Source organism: Scleropages formosus, chromosome 10, assembly GCF_900964775.1.
Source record: "Scleropages formosus chromosome 10, fSclFor1.1, whole genome shotgun sequence".
Lineage (NCBI taxonomy): Eukaryota > Metazoa > Chordata > Actinopteri > Osteoglossiformes > Osteoglossidae > Scleropages > Scleropages formosus.
The window spans coordinates 26,033,159-26,052,901 of record NC_041815.1 but is presented as its reverse complement, the minus strand read 5'-3'; the positions used below and the strand labels follow the sequence as shown (position 1 = coordinate 26,052,901).

Sequence of the window (19,743 nt, the reverse complement as noted above, 5' to 3'; positions counted from 1 at the left end):
AGCAAAACGTCCCCGTGAGACCAGGCCACATGTGTTACGTGTATCGTGTGTATATATACACGTATATACACACACACACACACACACACACACACACACACACGCGCGCACAAACCATATATGGGCAGGAGGGGGGTTTTCCAGCAGCACTGTGCGCTATCGTGGAACTAGCGGACAAAGGGGGTCAGTGGTACCGGCTGTGCTAAAATGCGAGATCAGGGGCAGGGCGTGGCCGTAGGCGAAGCTGGGAGCGTTCCCACGAAGGTGGCGCTTGCATCTCCTTGCACCCTGCGTGCCGAATCCACGTGGCGAATGGAAAGCGATGGCGGGAACCTGCTCTGGGGGTAAAGGGGGGGTGCGGTCCAGAGGTAAACAAACCGCGGATGGATGCGGACTGATCCGTACAGCATTTAAGCACGTTAAAATTGGCACAGTTCTTTTGGTCACGAACATAAGTTTTTTTTTTGGGGGGTTGTTTTCGTGGCGTCGTCAGGGACGGGATCCGTTGATGTCACCCAAAGCGAACCGCCGTTGGCACCGGAGACCGAATTTGGCCATTTCGCAGCAACACATCACGGTTAATACCCAATGTAACGGTTTGCCTTCTTCCTCCAACAGAGCAGCTCGTGGTTTACGAGTGAACGGACTCCGGCAGGTAACGAGGGCTTTGCATTTGGCGCGAGTCTTTACTGTAAATGGTGGTGACCCGGAACGATCCGTCGAGCGCGGCCCGCTTGTGCCATGCGTTTCCTAAACGGCATCGAACGTATAATCGCGTCACAGTGTGGTCAAACTCACGAGCATGCAGACGACTCCAAAGTCTGGCGCGGCACAGCACGTCCTGCGTCCGGAAGAGGCCGGCCAAGCCTCCCAGCCCCTCCGGCCCCTCCCTCTTCCCCCCACTGGTCTTGGCAGGTGCAACAGGTGCAACAGGTGCGCCAGCCATGAGCTCTCATCGTGCTCAGCGGGGCCTCCCCAGGATGGGTAAAGGGAGGGCGCAGGCGAGGCGAGGCGAGGCGAGGCGGGAGGGACCGTCCTCCTTAGGGGTGAAGCGATTCTGGGATCACTTGTTCTCAATGAGGGTCTGGACCTTGTGCACCAACTCCCTGGCGATCCGCAGGATGTGCTGCACGTCGTGGCGCTCCGCCATCTCTGAGAGAGGGAGACATCGCGTGCGTTTGTGCGAGAGATGACACACACGGGTGCCCGGGCGGCAGGGCAAACCGTCAACCGCCTTCACCCAGCCGCTCACCGTTGAAGAACTTGATGATGTCCGTGAAGTCCATGTTGTTGTCCAGGATGATATCCCTGTAGACCTCCACTAGCGCCAAGGCGATGAAGAGCACAAAGTGCTGCGAGGAGATGCGATGGGCCACCCAGATCACCTCCCAGACGGCGAACACGTCCTCGTAGAGCAGCTCTGACGGAGCCGGGAAGAAAGCACGAGGCGGAGCGGTGAGGCTGGAAAGAAAGGCCACGACGCCGGAGAATCCGTCACACGCTCCGCTTACCTCTCTTGAAGTCCAGCAGGAACCAGCGGTAGCAGAAGTAGAAGTGGGTGTAATCTCCATTCTGGTGCATCAGCTCAAAGAGCTCAGAGTCAAGGATCTGGAAAGCATCCGACAGATACGGCGCTGCCTCAAAGTACGGTGACCCCTTGTGTCCCTTAGTTTTACCATGAAATGCTTATTCAAAGAGGTTCGGTGTTTCTCATGCGACATAATAGGTGCGTAGTGGCCGATTCCATATGTCGTTTTAGAGGAAATCACGTGTGCAGTAGAAACACACAAGTAGTGCAGGTGTAAAAGTAAGCGAAGGCCAAGTTGAAGTGGTTAAACCAAGCAAGTAAGAATAATCAGCGGTGTAAATCATAATAAATTAAGATTATTCTAGTATAAAATATTAAAATATGACCATCGCTGTAGAGGCCACAAACTCTTAAGCAGCACTCAGCCTGGGATGGAAACCATCGTTGCTTCGGGTGGACAGCGGGCCGGCTGCTCCTCACCTGGATTAAAGACCTCATGTTGGCAAAGTGGGTGTCCATAGCGCCACCGTTAGGGAAGTTCTGACTCATCCTCTTCATCAGCTGGGTGAAACAGCTGTATGCCAGGCACTCTGGAACACCACACAGAGCACATTCAGGGAGAGGTGAATGAATGAATGAATGAATGAATGAATGGAATGGAGTTCATTCATTCATTCATGGCCCATTTCTTCAGGTTTTGCCCTAAACTTGATGTGACACCAATAGGCGGTGTAGTGGTTAGAGCTCCAGTCCTCTTGATCAAGGCGCACACACACACACACACACACACACACACACACACACACACACACACACACACACACACACACAACTGATACACTAGAACAATATGGGATGCAGCTGGGAGTTGAACACCTGTCCTCATTATTCCTAATTAATAGGTGTGTGTGTGTATGCACACAAAAAAAAAAAAGTCAGTAACCAGTAAAGGAACATCCAACATGTCAACACCGCCCATCACGAGAGTCATCGGGAAGGGCTGGGGTCTTACCGTCGTCCAGGATGACCATGAGGGGGGCCAGAAGGTCACACATGCCCTGGACGTATCCGACCTCCAGGTGTTCCCACACGTAGCTGGGACAGAGGGAAGGAAGCCGAGACGAGGGAGAGCAGTTAGGGGGTTGCGCGGCATCGCTCACGGAGACACGGCATGCCATGCTGCTCTTTCCCTGTAGGGGGCGCTCACCTGCACATGATGTTGCGCAGCTTCTCCAGATTGGCAGGGGTGAAGTAGTAGTAGTTGCGGTCGCAGCGCTGGACGTCCTTGTCTATGCGATGCAGGTTCAGAGCCACCGTGTCCAACAGCTCGATCTACAGCAGAGGAGGAGAGTGTCACGCTCCGTGGCGATGTCACGGGGCCGCGGGAGTGCCGAGGCGAGCCGTCCCCAGGCTGGCGAAGAGCCGCGTTTTCCTAGATACCTTCAAACCACTGAGCGCTGGAGGACAGAGAGTCGGCTCAGCTGATTTAATTGCGGTAATAATAATAATTCACTTAAGGGTAAAAAGTCATGGCGAACACCAGCCCAACAGAGTGTGACCACCGGGGCGACGCCTGGTCGGTGTACCGTGTAAGAGGACAAAGAGACGGGGACGCCCTCGCCGCTGGTCCCCAGCTTGTCCAGCTGGCTGCAGAGCCGCTCCTCGCTCAGGGAGTCCTCCCGGCTCCGCTCTCCCAGCGTGTCGTTCGGCCGCCCCTCCTCCGTCGGCTCTTCCTCCGTGCTCTGGCTGTCCTCGATGCTGGACATGAGCTGCGAGTGACCCGACGTCACCGAGTAGTTGCGGGAGGAGGGCAGCCCCGAGTCGGGGGAGTCGAACTCCACCAGGGGCCTCTCGTCAGGTGCCAGGGCCGACGGGGGCACCACGGTGGACAGGGTGGGTGTGTTGTCGCTCCCCCCGGGGGTGTCCTGACCGCCCGCGTCCGGCTCGTCCACAGACATGAACACCTGGGCGCGGGGCAGCGGATCGGAAGGTGAATAAGGGATCGAGCTGAGAAACGCCAACCCCTCGCCCCCTTGCGATGGCCCCCCCCGAGACAGAACTGCCACCTCGTTGCTGATAGTGGAGTCCCTGTGGATGAGGCGCAGGACATGGCTGTCAATGCTGCTGCCTGAGGACAGCTTGGCGAAGATGGCGGACTGGGTCTCCTTCTCCCGCTGTTTCACGATCACCTCACACGCCTTCCACTCACGCATCACCTGCTGGTATCGGGCGGCGATTTTCTCATCGATCTGCACAAGGCGTAGAGGCACAAACGCCCATCAGGCCAAAACTCGCGCATTAATAGAATCCTCTGCAAAGGCCGTTCGGGCCAAGATTTAAAACTGAATTAAAGCCATTTTCACCATGTTGTCTATGGATCATTTTGCTGGGTCTGTTCTGACACCGAGACTTGGTTGTCACCGAACTTGACAGCGAGCCACCACATCGTTACCTGTATCATGTCCTTCTTCCCCATGCCGAACTTGTAGTGTCCCAGCAGGAAAGGCCACACCTCCTTCCTTATCTCATGCTCCACCCCTCCATAATACACCAACCGCAGCAGCTCCAGCTCCTTGTAGTTCTGCAGACGATAAAGACGTCTCTTTAGCCGAGGGATGCACAATCCTTCCCGCTTGTGCTCGAAACCCAGCGCTGCGCAGCCTTCCTACCTTGCAGTCCTTCTGGTACTTGCTCCACATGTCCTTGCTGAGGCCACCAGACGCCTCGCAGGGCCTGTCCGGCGGGACAATGTTGTGGTTGACCAGAGCTGAAAGGTGCGTTCTCACAGTGGACAGGTGCCTGCAATATGCCAGCCCTGCGGGGGAGGGGAAGGGAGCAGGTAGGACACATTAAAGGGCGGGGGTTAAAATAATGTTTCGTTACTTTTTGAAAATTATTTATTCAGTTCGAATTCCTGCTCCTGATCTATATCCATCCATCCATCCATCGTCAAGAACCGCTTGCCCCGTGCGGGGTCGCGGCGAGCCGGAGCCTAACCCGGCCGCACAGGGCGCAAGGCCGAAGGGGGAGGGGACACACCCGGGATGGGACGCCACTCTGCAATAAGGCACCCCAAGAAGGGCTCGAATCCCAGACCCATGCAGGTGTCCACTGAGAACACTGAGTTTATTGTTAACAACTTTAAAAAACTGCACACTGCTGCTAAAATGCATATATATCCCCGAAAAACCTTCGGCTAAACCGTTACTGATAATTGCTCTGCTGTCTTGACAAACGTTCAGTTACATGACGCACCCAATACAGCTGAAGAGACACACCAGTGGAATTTCATCCACTTCCCATAATGCCGCACACTCTTAAAACAACACTTTCACATTAACGCACCAACGGTGGGGAAAGATCTGGATGAAGACACACCAACTACAGTACATTACTATACTTTCGCCTTGCTTGCGTGAATTTTTTTAAAAACACTTCAGATAAATTTTTTGCACCAATATTAAGGAATGGCTGTAAAAGATCTTAAACATGTGGGTCTTAAGTCTGGATTTAAAGGTGTCAGTTCTGATATTCTGGACTTTGTTTTGAATGAGATTTTTCTCTGTGTTTAACAGATTCGACTGGAATTCAGCATGTTTTGGGGAAAAAGAAAAAAAAAAAAAAAAAAAGCCTTTTGGGGCTTTGGAACACATTGCCTATTTTCCTCATTTCAATTAGTCATACAAGTCCTTTATAGAAAAATTCTATTTATAAGGAAACCTTCAGGAGCAAATCACACTCTCAGTATGTGTGGGAAGCCTGTATTTTCTAGCTTTGCTGACATTTTACCCATGTATCCAGATTTAATTGGACATTTCACTGGAACGATTCCAATTAAGCACCAGCCTCAGATTACGTATGAGATTTACAAAGATATCCAGCAGGTTGCAATAGGAGTTCCTCTGGGTACCATGATGGTACTATTACATTTAACAATTTATGCATGCCTGTTTCAACAGCCATCATAAAACTTACATTTCTCCCTCACGAGACAGAGTTATTTCCCTAGACTGTGATCTATTATTGCAGCAACTGTTTAAGTCAGGTAGGGCTGCAGGCGATGAGATGAGCCAGTAAGAGCTCCGCGCCCCTCTCTCTCCACGGCCAAATCGCAACTGCAGAGCCGAAGGATCACTTACAGCCGTAGAAAGCTCTGGAGACGATCTGTCGCTTCATGTTCTGGCAGAGCATCTTCAGGGGTATTCTGGACAAGGGCAGACAGCGAGGTGAGCGACCGTCCGAGATGCGACACCAAAGACCGAGTAAACTTTCTCCCACCCTGGCAGCCTCCTCACGCACTTCCCGACCCTCCGTGCACATTTAGGCTAATGCCCAAGATGGAGCGGGAATTCCCTGCTGGGTAGTGGCTCGTGGGTGTGGGCCTCCCTCCCTCACCGGTCATGGATGCACGTGCAGCCTGGAGGCAGCTCAAAGGATGCATTGCTGCCCCCGGTGGAGCAGGAGAGGCATGACACGTGGCTGGAGCACTCGCCCTGCTGCCATGACAACGGGCTGCACCCGATGCCCTGCGCCTCCATTAGCTCCCCGTGGTCTACAAGCAGGAGAGGGAAAGAGACGGGGAGAGATCAACAGCACTACACCGTACCAGAGTCCCGTTGACTCCGCAATTTAGGGACCATCGTACAGAAAAGGGGCGGGGCTTAAATCTCACCCCTTCTCGCAGACTCATTCAGTATCATCCGTTCGGCCTCTTACCTTAATCAATAACTCGCTGAGCTGAATCTAAAGGATCCCCAAAGGCACCTTTGACGGCCACATCCCTACCTCCACAGCCGTTTCCCCATTTCCCCCCCCCCCAAATCTGCTGCTTTAAGATGCTAATCCGTCAATCGGCGGAGCGTACAGAACCTCGTGGCGCTCGTCTTCACGTGACCACAGCCCACGCTTGCTGGACTAGAGCAGCACGCAGCGAAGCCTCAGGGGTTCGGGTAAAACAACTCACTGTGTCACTTTACCTGTGGGACGCAGGCCTCTCAGCTCAACCAGGAGATCAATTAAGGTAGAGATCGATTGCCTTTCCGTTTCAGACTGAGATTTTTCAATCAGATTAGTTATGTAAAAAAAATGTATATTATATATATAAATTTAAGAAAAGGGTTTAAAGATGTAGGGTACAGACAATTACGTTGCTATGAAAACATTGTACAAGTTCTATTATATTAAAAAAAAAAAAAAAAAAAATAAGATATGAGTTGGGAAGTAGAAAGACATGCATCTGCGAAATAAAAAACGGGATCGATGGGGGGGGCGGGGGGTGCAATACCACACGGCTGGCAGGTCGGCAGGCAGAGCGAGGCCAACGTGAAACCGGGAAACACGGACACAAAGCGGAAGCCCAGGCCCATGCGGGATGCATCGAAACCGCACCGAAAGAAGCGGAAAGCAAGAAGCGCAAACAGAAAGAGAACCAAGGGCAAACGCACAGACGCATGTAGACGTGAACCAAAAAGAAGTGAACAGCAACGTCCAACAAAAATGCTCTTCACCTTAATTCTTCAGGTTGAAGCTGATGGCCTGTCATAAACGGCAGCCCCTTTCAGGTGGCGTTATAGGCGAACGAAAGCAGCTCGGCGGTCGGACTTGCGTCCCTTTGGCCCTACTGGCTATGTGACCGCGATTCGAAAACTACAGCGCCCCGTTCACGGAACGATCCATGTCTACTACGTCAGAACCCCACAGGACCCACCGTCGTGATGAAAGGTGACTGGGACTTCGTGAAGAATTACAGTGAACAGCATTGCAGAAAACTGGTTCAACAGAAGAGGAAAAAAAAAAAAATGCATCAAAGCAAAAGGAAGAACTCGGGGCGAAAAGAAAAAAAAAAAAAAAGAAATTATACGGAGGCTATTCTTTACGAATATGCAGGAACGCTGGGTTAGGAACAAAAACGTACCGGTGCAGATATCACATGCAAAAGATTCAAGCATGTTGCACTGAAAATAGGTCAAATGAACGAGTCGAACCCAAGAAGAATGACTAAAAAACTATAAAGCAAACTGAAAAAAAGGGGAAAGGATAAAGGAGCAAATAATCAAAGCATTTCATGGCCACCAGAACCTAAACCCAACAGTGCTGAGAGGAGAGGAGGGTGACTGGACTCAGCGGAGCGATCTGATCCCGCTGCTGGGCTCAACCCGAGCCCTCCCTGGTCACGTAATCTCCACGCTGCGTCCACTCTTGCGGAGCGAGAATTGCAGGACTTTATTTTGTGCAACCGGGTCGGGTGGATTCTGCAGTGTTTTGAGGGCTTGGCAGTGTTGCGTGCGTGTGTGCGTGTGCGCGCGTCTGTCTCTCTCCATCCATCCCTGAGAAACCGGCAGTACACTTCTGAAAGCGTGTTAAAGTGGGGCATTGTGGGAGGTGGAGATGGTTTATTAGACCAGGGAATTGCCAGAACCAGAACTCCAGAACCACGGCCAGCTAATTATATAAGTGGTGGAGGACGACTGAGACAAAGGTGTGAGAATTAACCAATTGATCAAGAGAGGGGGGGGGGAAGAAAAAATAAATGAATAAAAAATCTGGATACCAGGGGCTAACAGTAGTGCGTCGTCATCGGCTTACTGTCGAAAGACATGGGTTCGTAACCCTTTCCCTGCTGTACTACCCTTCGGCATGGTACTTACCCCGAATTGATATAGTAAAAACGACCCAGATTACATCGTAAGTCACTTTGGAGATGTGGTTAAACTAATAAGTAGTCATAATAAGCACTTTTCAGTGGTCACGGTACAGCTGCCGTGCCCCCGTGTGTCCCTGACTGGCGTGACAGTGGAAGATCAGGCGCTGGCAGTGACCTCGTCCTGCTTTAAACGCACGTCAGTCAGGTGTTTCCCCTCACGATTTTCTCCCCCCCCCCGCAGCGAGGACCTGCGGTCTCGCTTCCACACACCCCTCACCCCCTTCTACCTCCAACCTCAAGTGTATCTCCACTCTCCTAGTTTCTCCCACTCACTCCTTCTCTCACCCCCCCCCGCATCAAGCATCTCCACCCACCCCCCATTATCGCCCTTCCTTGGTCCCTCTCCATCACTGTACGTTGTTGGCTTCCCCTCGTCTCTGACAATATTGCCATGGCAACACGCAGAGGTCAGGCCCGCTATAGAATCCACGGTGCGAAGGGCCAGAACAGTGCTGACTGGTGCCGGACCCGAAGCCAGAGAGGATCCCACCTCATCCGGGTGCCGCTCTGCAGCCGCCCTGCCTCTCCCGGGAGGGACCAGCACTGTTGGGCCGGGTCGTGAGGACCAGGAGGAAGTGGGGGGGGGGGGGGGTCTCGTGATAAAAACCTTTCATGACACTAGGATCTGTGAGGTTCCGCGAGCAGATCATTGAGATCATTGCGTGAAGTCTATCGTCCTCCTCCTCGTCGTCGTCCAGCGAGGGAGCGCGACTGCCTGTCGTGTGGTGGTAGTTTATAGTGACTGCTCGGGCAATAAGAGAAAACAGTTTAGCAGCCCGTCCGCTCACGTTCACACACAACACACAGCCTCTCTGTTCTCCCGCTAACGGAACACTGACCCCGTGATGAGGTCAAACACGGGACACCTCTAAATTCTAAGTAGACCGATTATTGCGCGCACGTGTCAAAAACGAGCACGTGACCCCACGGGCAGCGTTTCCGATTGGTTAACGCTGACTTTCGGCCACTCCCACCCTGCGTGAGGTCAGCACCGCGTTGACTCACTGGAATCGTGGCGATGGCCGGGGTAGACGATGCGGAAGACGTAGTCGGCAGCCACCTCTTCTTCCGCCGCGGCATCCTGCTCCACCAGGCGAGCCGTGCTGTTCCGTTTCTTCAGCTTAGGGAAGACCTTGCCCTGCCCGTCGTGCACATGTGCACGCACACACGCACACACAGCACATGAGGGAACTATAGTCCACAAGAGCCAGAAAACGGTATTAGCCATCTACGAGCCTTGAATGACAACTGGATCCATTATTGATTAACTATACTATTTTTTTTTTTAGGGTAAGTTTCTTGCTGAAGAAGGGCACTACGTTTAGCTGATGCTTTTCTCCAGAGTGACTTACAGTATTAAGCAAAATTATTCTTATTTTCCCCATTCACACAGCTGGGTAATTTTTACTGGAGCAATTTAGGGTAAGTACCTTGTTCAAGGGTACTACGGCTGGAGATGGGATTCAAACCTGCAACCTTTGGGTCCGAAGCCAACAGCTCTAATCACTACGCTAGCAGCTGCCCCTACACACTAAAACAATAGGTGGGAACTGAAGCTACAACCTTTGGCTCTGAAGAGAGTAGCTCTGATCACTCCACTAGCGAGTGCCCCGAGTATAACTTCCTCCTGAAGATCTTCTCGTAAAGTTAACCGTCTAAGCGCAAACTCTTATTAGTTCAAAGAAATTAAAACTACTACACTATACAAGTGTTCAAATTTTTTTTTCCTGCAGCAAACATGTAAAAATTCTTGCTTTATCTTAAACATGGAGAAAATGTAGCTCAAAACCCCTGCCAGGAATATCAGAACTAATCTGGACACCTTTAAATTCAGGTTTAAGACCCACATGTTCAATAACATGGAACAATTTACATGCTCCTTGTTTTTCCTCTCCCTTTTCCCTCTTTTACAGTTTATTTTATCATCGTTTCCTCTCTCTATTCTCTCGTCCGATTACCCTGTTGGGCTCAACACCGGCACCAGTGGGATGTGGGTTTGAATCCAAGCGTCTTGGTGGAGTTTGAAGGTTCTCTGTATGAGTTTCTGCGCACAGGTGACTCTAAATTGCCTACAGTGTGTGCGAGTCAATGAATGTGTGTAACCGCCCCGTGAAGGACCTGCATCATGGCCATTTGCACCATGAACCATATTCCTTTTGCTTTAGCAGCCACTCGCTAAAGCAAGTCGTGCTACAGTCACCCCCCTACCAGTGCCCATCCACTCTGCCCCTTCAGCCCTGTCACCTGTGCCCCCCCCCAACCCCCAACCCCCAGGTCTAGACAAGACTTGAGCAGGGGGAAGACAAGTGGCGAGACTGTTGATGGGTGAGGACTCCAGCCAAAGGCAGCTAATTAAACCACAATGACACACTGTTTGTCTTCGTTTCGCCGAGCCGAGTCGGAGACGTGCGCCAGGGCCTCGGGGGGGGAAGGGGGGGCAACTCGCGGTGCACTTCCCACTGTGGATGCTAAAGCCTCAGCTTTCCTTACCTTGCCTCGCTGTGACCAGAGCGGGGGCTCCAGCTGGCCCCGGGGCAATAGGCCGCTCTCCAGGCAGGACAGGAAGGCAAGCAAGTGGCCCCCGGGGGGGAAGTGCAGCGGGGGGCGCTGGATGCCATCTTGACTCACCAGCACCAGAGTTCCACCGCAGTCCGCTGGAGAAGGAGAGGCGCGAAGTGCACATGGGGAATGGGGCAATAGGGCAATGCAGAACCTACTTCTTTACTGTTATTGTTGTCTTAACAAAATAATTTCTTTTTAAAAATATATCAGGGCATCGAAACTTGACAGTGCAGCATCATGAGGAACACGGGCCGGTGAGCGGTGTTACTCGCCGTGTCTACGTGTCAGGACTAACAAAGGCTACTCGAACGCAAGAGTGTGTCTGACCTTTCCACAACACTAGATATCAGAGCGGCGCATTCGTTTAAGTGCGGGCAACAAATCAAGGGAATTAAGTGAGGAAAACAGGTTACCATGGAAACACAGTCACGTTTCGGAAAGTGGCCGTTTGCATGAAAATCCTAGTCGTCGCAGAGTGCGCGATCGAACAAAGTGCCATCGCGTGGTGGGTGCGTTCGTACAGAAGGGGGACAAGGAAGGGGAATGGAAAGAAGAACGAAAGAGACGGGAAGTTGGACTGGACGGGGACAGGGTACTCACGACGCTGGTGGCAGTGGAGGCACACAATCTGCCTGAGAGGCACGGTCAGAGCGTAGTCCCAGTAGATGCTGCCAGAAGGGGGGGGGGGAGAGGGGGGAAAAAAAAAAAAAAAAAGTGGGGTGTCGTGAAAAGGCTCAGCCCACAGCACGTGAACCCCACCTTGGGCTAAGTGGGACAGGAACAGAGAAGGTTGACACGACAGCGTACCTCTTTTCCAGGTCGCAGTCGCCCAGGGTGCCGTTGATCAGCTGGTTGGGGGTCCACTTTAAGGTGAGGTTCTCCGCAGCCTGGTGGAGGGACAGATATCCCCGGAGCACCTCCATGTCCTTCTTCTGAGGTCCAGAGGTGGGTGGCGAGAGACAAGGAGGGGACGACAAGCAGGTCGTTCACAACGCCGCTGAAATACAACGCCCCAAGCCCCACATTGGCACGGCGACGGCCGACGCAAGATTTAACTATTAGGTTTCACACAGAAATCCAATTAGAACTAAATCTTCCCTCTGCCCGGTGGCCCTGGTAATTTACAGTATCGATTCCTGCACAGTTCTGCCAAACACACAGAGCTGCACTCGCATCCATCAACAGACATCGGCCGCAGGGTGGGGGTCGTCACTTCTTGCCCCACCTCCACGGAATTCAAAGCTACTGCGAGAACATCTATACTTATGCAGGGGGGCTGGGAGAGCTGAGCGGGAGGCGGCGGCGGCGGCGAAAGGGAGATCAGAGGCAGGAGGTGCAGGACGGCGAGAAGAACGGCACTCCGGCGAGACCGCCCACACAGTCGGTTCGGGCAAATGGACACGTAACGGAAGGAAGGAAGGAGAGACCAGGCGTCAAAGTGTGCCTTTAATTGGTTTCAAAATCGTACGCGGCCCGGTGCGATTTGCAAAGCCGCTCGGCCAGGAGGACGGGCGACAGGAGCAGCGGAGGGAGGACAGGTGGGAGGCAGGAGAGCAAAGGCAGGAGAGATAGAGCTGCGTCCTGCTGGACTCGGGCCCACGTCCTCAGAGGTGTGAATCAATCGGTAACAGGAGCCACGGTGCTGGGCAAAGCCAACGGACAGCGATTAATAATCCCACCACCCACGATTGGCTCGTTATCGGATTTCTGCAAACGGGAAAAAAAAGTTTTGCAAGAGGAGCAGAGAGAACATTTCTGGGCCGGGCGCCCACGACATGAGCTGACCAGGTATTATGTAAAGAAGGCAGAGGCAGAAGAGGCTAGAGCACCAACGTGGTCACTTTGGTGTCACCTGGCATTCATCTTCAGCAATGTGTTTATGTCCGTAAAACCATACTGCGCGTCTATTAAACGTAACCCCGACCCCCGCGCCCATCTCCCCGACACTCACCGGCTGTACCAACACGTTGTTCTTGCCGTAGAGGAGATGCGTGTGGGAGTTCTGGTGCAGCGACTCCACATACTCCCGCGCGGAAGCCGCAAACCGGTCCTCCGACATGCTGCCGCTGGACTGGCGCTTGCGAATCTAAAGGAAGAGTCGGTCAAGCAACCCCAATCCGCTTCGCTTGTCCAGCAAGTGCTTGTTCGCACCGATTACCCCCCGCCCCCCGAGCCGTTTCTGACCCCTCACCCCCAGAGCAGGCCGACGGCCTTGGGTTGTATCCTGGCCCCGGTGGGCCCCGTGGATCCGGTGGCGCTGGACTAGCTCATTAGCTGAGGGGTCGGTCCAGAAGTGGTCTGATGTCTTCAGCTTGGTGTACTCCAGCGCACAAGGACCAACTGAAGGAAGGAACGAAGTGAGAGAGATAGAGATAGAGACACAGAGAGAGAGAGAGAGAGAGAGAGAAAATCACACCTCAGGCTGGACTCCCGTCGTCGACGGTACATTTACATGACTACAGTCCAACATTGACCAATTCACTGCAATACAGGAAATTTCAGTACTTCAGACAAGATGACCAGAGTCACTGCGTCATGTTGCAGCTGTCTATGGTTTTCAAAATCCATATAATTGCTGAGGGGTGATCCAATCTAGACCCCATCCTGGAAATCAGAGGGTACAAGGCCTCTGCCATCAAACATCCCAAGTTGATAGAGAGTCCTGCTACACGAGTTGAGTTTGACTTTCTAAAGTGTTCCCTCCTCCACACTGGTTCTCTGTAGCTGCTCATAGCTGAAGTTCAAGACACTGGTTATGGCCAACAAGACCATCAACAAATCTGCTCCCCAATACCCATTAGACCTGATCGCTCTCTACACCCTAGCAAGGATGCTGCACTCCTCCACCTCTGGCCGCTTGGTGGTCCCATTCCCTAGTGGTTCAGGTTTTTCAGTTTTGGTCGAACGACCTCTGTGTCTCCCTCAGAACTGTGGAATCCCTGTTGACATTAAAGAAAGGTCTTGAAACACATCTCTAAGACCCCTTCTCTCCTGATCTCCCAATAGCGCCATAACCCAAAATCTTCAATCACCTCTGTATTTCTAATGAATTCTTTAGGCAGCTACATGCGTTATGCCGACGGGCAAAAACGGCGATATTAGACAAACTGTATCGAACAAACACGGCAACACCAATATCTTTGTCTGTTGGTGAAATAGACTGTTAGAGTCGAGTACAGATGCTCTTCTACTTACGATGGGTCGACTTACCATTTTTCGAAGTTACGACGGTACGATAGTGATACGCATTCGGTAGAATCTATACTTTGATTTTGAATTTCGATCTGTTCCCTCGCTCGTGATATGCGGTACGATACTTCCTCCCGATGCTGGGTGATGGTAGCGAGCCGCAGCATCCACTCATTGGCACTTTCAGTCTCCGTAGCGATCATACGAACAAGCGTGAACAACCGATACTGCGCTGAAAGCGTTTTTTTTTATTTTGCGTTTTCACATCCCATCAGGTCTACTAAATGCCCATGTGTGTCTCCTGCTTAAGTTTGCCCAGCTGTACGTTATGGTAAGTGTTCCGAGCACAGTTAAGGTAGCCTAGGCCACGCTATGATGTTCGATACGTAGGGTACTGTATTCTTTTTTTCCCCCACTTACGATGGGTTTATTGGAACGAAACCCCATCGTTAGTCAAGGAGCATCTGTATCACTTTTGAGAAAAGCATATGCTAAATTAATAAATGTATGGCAGGGTGCACCTGGGATGAGATGCAAAGTATCTGCAGGGCTCTCGCAGGCACACCCAGACAGTCGGTTGGTAGGAAACGGGCAGAAAGTGAATCGACACGGGACACCCTGCTGGATGCATTGTCTCCCTACCATCCAAAAGTGGGAGACTCACCCAGCAGAGCTGATAGAATGGGCCCGTAGACTGGATCGTGCATCAGGGCCTCCTTCTCGTAGTACTTACTGCAGAAAGGGAGAGCACACACACAGTTACCCCTGCTCCCCTGGAGACAGGGCGGGGATCGACAGGAAAACGCTGAGCGACAAACAGGAAAACACAAAGGCATCAAGTTCCATTAGCCACCGCATGACGGAGAAGTAACCCTCAGCACAAACACGAAAGGCAGTGTCACATTTTTGGCTTTAATCCCTAAACGATGGGTGAGGTGTGAGACAAACATTAAAGAATACCAGCAGAATTATTCAGATCGGGGATCGTATAAGGAAATTCGTGTTTTATTTATAAACTTGTCGGAAGGATGGAAAAACTGGGCATTTTGGTTGTAGGCAGTGGGGCTGTGGGAGAAGTTACCTGCAGTTTTCCACGATGAACTGGACCACTTTATCCAGCACCTTCTCAAAGAGCGCGGTGCGCACCCAGATGTGCTTGATGGCCTGAGCAGAAAGGGGCTGGGGGGCGCGACCGGCCGATGAGCCCTGCCGCCTTAGGGGCTCCGGGCCTGTGCTCTGTACCCTCCTGGAAAAAGGACCCGGTTACATAGCGCTGGGGAGCCACAAAACAGCACCCTTTATCAAGCAGATATTGGTCAGTGGAAACGGCCAACTAGTTTGTCATCTCATCCGTTGCACCACAAGAGGGCAGCCTGGGCCGGTGAGCTCGGAGTAGAGTTCAGCCCTCGAGTCCGTCGAGTGACACCCGTCAGCTCGTGACCTTCATAAGCACACCCAGCTTGCATCATCACTGCTGCAGAAAGATCTAAACTGTGCTGCTTTAATGCTCAAAGTGTCACCTCTCCCAGAACAGGTGAGCTTGGACCTGCCTTAAGCAAACCTCAGCAGGAGTGGTGTACTAGAGGGAAACCGTGCCATCGGCCCTGAACAAAACCCAATGTTTTTGGAGATAAGGCACTGCAAAAGGCAAGCAGATCAAACAGAGAGAGATAAAAGGCTGTGGGGCCAATTGAGCGAAGGGTCTGCCGTAACCGGACACCGGGGAGCGCTTTCAAAGAGGAAACGCGCTTATGTCACTCCGGGGCACTGCAGAACTCAAGGGTTTGTACGAGAAGGAAAACTTCATTGATTCCTCATGTCACCCAGCTACATCACACTGTGCAGCAGTCTGAGCCAAAAGCAATAACATGTGAGCTAAGGACAGGGGAGGTAAATCAGAGTAACAGCACAAGGAGAGTGATCATCCAGTAATAACATGTTCCCACCATTAATCTGGGGGTAGCAGCAGAGGACCACGTGGGGAGACACTGTCATTACTGTGAACTGGCGCTAGTGGCCAGCGGCAACCTGCCAGCAAGGCGTTAGTTACACACTTTGGAGCGTGAAAGGTCAACCGAGGGCAATCCGAACCCATAGGGAAACACACCAAACTGAAAGTGTCCTTTTGAATTTAAGTGAACTACTCTTCAGGTTAATGCCCACCGTGCTCTGCCAGCGGAACATATTACATTCATAGCCATGAAAGTGTTTCCTTTAATGTCAAATTTTAAGCATTCGGCATCGACTGCTTTAGGAAATGTAAATCACGGCATTAAAAAAACGGAAACAAAAGCGGCAGACAAAATATAATTCCGATATAACTTTGCACGGGGAAACCGCACCGAGAGAAAAGAATTAGGAGGAGCTTTGCTTGAAATAGTCATCGTTTCAGAAGCCTCTGTTCTGAGCAAACAAAAGGTTAAAGGCTGGCGTGTGATGACAAGCTCCACCTTCAACACGAAGGGAGCGTAACTACGCGGCTTACACGGAAGAAGCCTGAGCAACGGTTTCCAGTCCAATTTCCATAATAACGGAAGGCCCTGGTGTTTTAGGTGGAGCGAGCTGGCCCAAACCAGGGGCACACGTATTCTCCGGTGCCCCTCAAGTGGGAGCAGCAACATTCGGATAACCCAATTTGACACTAAATTGAGCTGCCAAATTAGATCTTCTCCTCCAGCGTGGAACGACAGCATGGTGAAGGGCTTACATCAGCTCCGGGAGCCTGATCACATTTCAGACCTTTAAGAAAAGCCTGGTGAAATGACAACAAGCAAACAAACATTAGAACAAAAAGAAGAGAACAAAAGTTAGGCGGGACCCTGTAAGAGAGCCCTAGGCATCGCGTTTGCGAATAATCGCATACGCTTCCTTTACTCAGCCAGTTATAATACTTGTAATAATCTGTCATTTTCAAATTAATCCGAGTACCTAATCACTCCCGCACCAATCCGGTGTTAAAATACCCAGGGAGACTCCTTGCTCCCGCAATCCTGACGTGCGGCGACGTAACCATGGTAACACAAGTAACCATGAGACCGCAGCCTTAGCCGAGAAAGAAGGGAGGGAGCGAACCGATGAGAGGTGGAGTTGAGGACTTATAATGGCCGGTGTAGTCTCCCCACCCAGAACGGTGGGCTTTTGCAAACAAAACCCTGACCACCAGACTCGTGACCAAGCGGATCGCTCATCGCCGGGAAGAGAGGCATACGAGACGCTGCTCGCACGGATGGTCCGCAGAGCCATTTTCAGAGAGCGGGGGGGATTTGGCTGTGTGTTTGGGTGCGCGAGAGAACGTTTGACTCTCGGTATCATCGAGAGCAGCAATCACCACCGCCGATCTTTGTGCGACCTCACACCGTGACAGGCGGGGTGCAGTTGTACGGGATTTAGGAAGGTGCCGCGTGAGGTTGGAGAGGTCGCGGTAGGACTGGATCGCGGGATGCAGAGTTTAGGGCAGGAGGTGGGGGAACGTCGGCGCTGGAGGATTTGCATATGGAGCAGAAAGGACAGAGTCAAAGAGGCGGAGCTGACCTGGTGGCCTCGGCCTGCTGCTGCAGCTGCTCCTGCACCTTGCGGCACACCTCCGCGGTCGTGGCGTGCACCTTGCCCACCTTGGTGAAGAGCGCCGCAATCTTGTCGCTGCGCAGAAAGCCCGCCGCCCTCCGCTTCAACAAGTGGCCGAGACACGCCTCGACAGTGCCTGTGGGGGTGGGGATTTATTGCATTCAGTCAGTCGAGTCGTTTTCAAAAATTGCGTGAATTCTTCTACTGCAGAAAACCTTACCAACGGAATCTTTATACCTCCATGTATGAGGCCCACAGGGGAAAAGCAATTCTGCGTTTTTAAGTTGAGGGGAATATTTCCTGCGCCTCGCTTCGGAGGCCTGCGCGGGGGCTATTCAAACCGCTCCTGAAGGCACCGAGGAAGCGGAATGCTCCGGAAAGCAATAACCGCCAGCTGCCGGCTCCACGCTGCACCAACACAACATTTCTTAAATATTTAAGCAGCAGTCCACCGCGAGAGCAATGTTTCGTCGAGGCCGGCATCTCATCCGGATGCTTCCGTGCTGGGGGAAAAGAGGACTCATATTCGGAAAGTGCCAAATAATCCCACTCGTGCCACTTCACAGCCATTACGCTATTTTCAAGTCCAAATGGACTACAACTGGGTAGATTTACTACGGTACTGCGGCATCCAGTTAAGCCAAAAGCAAGAATCATATCGCCACTGGGATAATGCGGAATTACAAAACATCAACCCTGACATTATACATCACCTAATATACGCAAACGTACACACAGTTACTCACCGATGCACAGTCTCTCTCTCTCTCTCTCTCTCACACACACACACACACACACACACACACACGGGCTGTATCTGCCTGGCACGATGAAGCCTATCAATAGCTCTCCGAGGCAGGCATGACAGCGTAATTGACGGAGTTAGGGAAAGCAATCTGAGTTTTATGGCAGTAATAGATCTTTTATTGCAGGCCTGGGCAGCCCTGGGCATCGGCCCCCGCGTACGGAGCTCGGTTTACACACCCCATCCCGGCTGAGTGTTTGCTCGTTTCTTGGCGTTTGCATTTTTGTAAATAAACAAACAAACTACCAAACGAATCAAATGCTTATGCTCCTCAATAATACATGCGAGTATGGACGCACGAAGCACTCTTCGAGGTCTGATTGTATAACAGAAGAGAGCGGGTTCATCTGGAATGTTATTTCATTTAAATTAACCATTTAAAGGCACCTGCTCGGTCAGGGTTTTCACATGGCGATACTGTCGGGGGGGGGGACTGCAGGAATACATAACTTGTCATAATAAGATAACGTGGCAGATGTTACAATAGGCATCGTGTTCACACAGCTCAGCTTCACTGATCGAGCAGGGGGATGGGACTGGTGGGGGGCTGGGGGGGTTCGGCCAGCTTCTGAGTCTGGTGAATCATCTAAGTGCCCTCAATTGAGGGCTTAGCGCAATTACCGTCCATAGCCATGCCTGTGAAGGTGGGGGGGGTTCGACAGAAGTGAAGGCCGCCGTCAACACAACGACGACGTGGGAGCCAACTGTGGATGAGAAAGAGTGGTGGGCGGGGCCCCGTGCGTGAAGAGGTCCCGCGGAGCCGCTAAACAAAGCAGAAGATCCCCGGCGGAGCGTTTACATAATCCCACGGTCCCTGGACGGCCGCTCGCTCGCTTGCGCTCACCCACACGCACGCGCACACGCACGACCGCGCGCTCATCTGCATGCATTTATTTGTACACAGAGTGGCCCCCTCACCCTCATCTCCACCTCCACTACGGCGTGGATGGGAGCCCCGCTCGCAGAGAGCTCGCGTACCGCCATCTCTTCTCGGGGGAGCGGAGGAGGACGGTGCTCGGGGAACAACAGGAAGTAGCGCCGCCCAGCTGGGGACCGCGTACAGTAGCGGCCGGGCCCACGGTGGCGGCGACTGCTCGGCGCCAAACGGCGACGGAAAGGGGTAAACAAGGTGACACCCAGGTTCGATCGCCCATTTGGCTCTGCTGTACTTGTTAGCGCAGGACTGCGTTGGGAGAACACGGCTGTACAGAAGACTACCTGCGATCCCCCGGACCCCCCGGCACCGACCGCGGAAATGGGCAGAGGTAACGGACGCGTCGGAGCCAAGCCCGAGGGGCCACACCTGCTGCCAGCGCAGCGGAGCCACGAACTGCAGTAATTGATGGTAATGAACTGCGGTATAGGAGGAACCGGCGGCTGTGTAGAGCGGGG

At 52.4% G+C, this 19,743-nt stretch overlaps 1 protein-coding gene across 3 annotated transcripts in view; it reads right to left on the bottom strand.

Annotated features, from left to right (window-relative positions):
• Positions 1 to 83: 83 nt before the first annotated feature.
• Positions 84 to 19,743, bottom strand: part of sgsm2 (small G protein signaling modulator 2) — a 39,067-nt gene continuing 19,407 nt past the window's right edge. The window contains exons 3-24 of one of the 3 annotated variants that reach the window (XM_029255354.1): positions 17,514 to 17,682; positions 15,064 to 15,228; positions 14,647 to 14,714; positions 12,985 to 13,133; positions 12,745 to 12,879; positions 11,601 to 11,725; positions 11,394 to 11,461; positions 10,722 to 10,885; positions 9,237 to 9,369; positions 8,839 to 8,973; positions 5,924 to 6,080; positions 5,668 to 5,732; positions 4,198 to 4,343; positions 3,981 to 4,109; positions 3,595 to 3,777; positions 3,115 to 3,492; positions 2,736 to 2,860; positions 2,541 to 2,623; positions 2,009 to 2,118; positions 1,512 to 1,608; positions 1,253 to 1,420; positions 84 to 1,152 (exon numbers count right to left, since the gene is read on the bottom strand). In XM_029255354.1, coding sequence (XP_029111187.1) covers positions 1,064 to 1,152; positions 1,253 to 1,420; positions 1,512 to 1,608; positions 2,009 to 2,118; positions 2,541 to 2,623; positions 2,736 to 2,860; positions 3,115 to 3,492; positions 3,595 to 3,777; positions 3,981 to 4,109; positions 4,198 to 4,343; positions 5,668 to 5,732; positions 5,924 to 6,080; positions 8,839 to 8,973; positions 9,237 to 9,369; positions 10,722 to 10,885; positions 11,394 to 11,461; positions 11,601 to 11,725; positions 12,745 to 12,879; positions 12,985 to 13,133; positions 14,647 to 14,714; positions 15,064 to 15,228; positions 17,514 to 17,682 — 3,041 coding nt within the window. In that variant the 3' untranslated portion in view covers positions 84 to 1,063. The other 2 variants (XM_029255355.1, XM_029255356.1) reach the window with 2 other exon arrangements.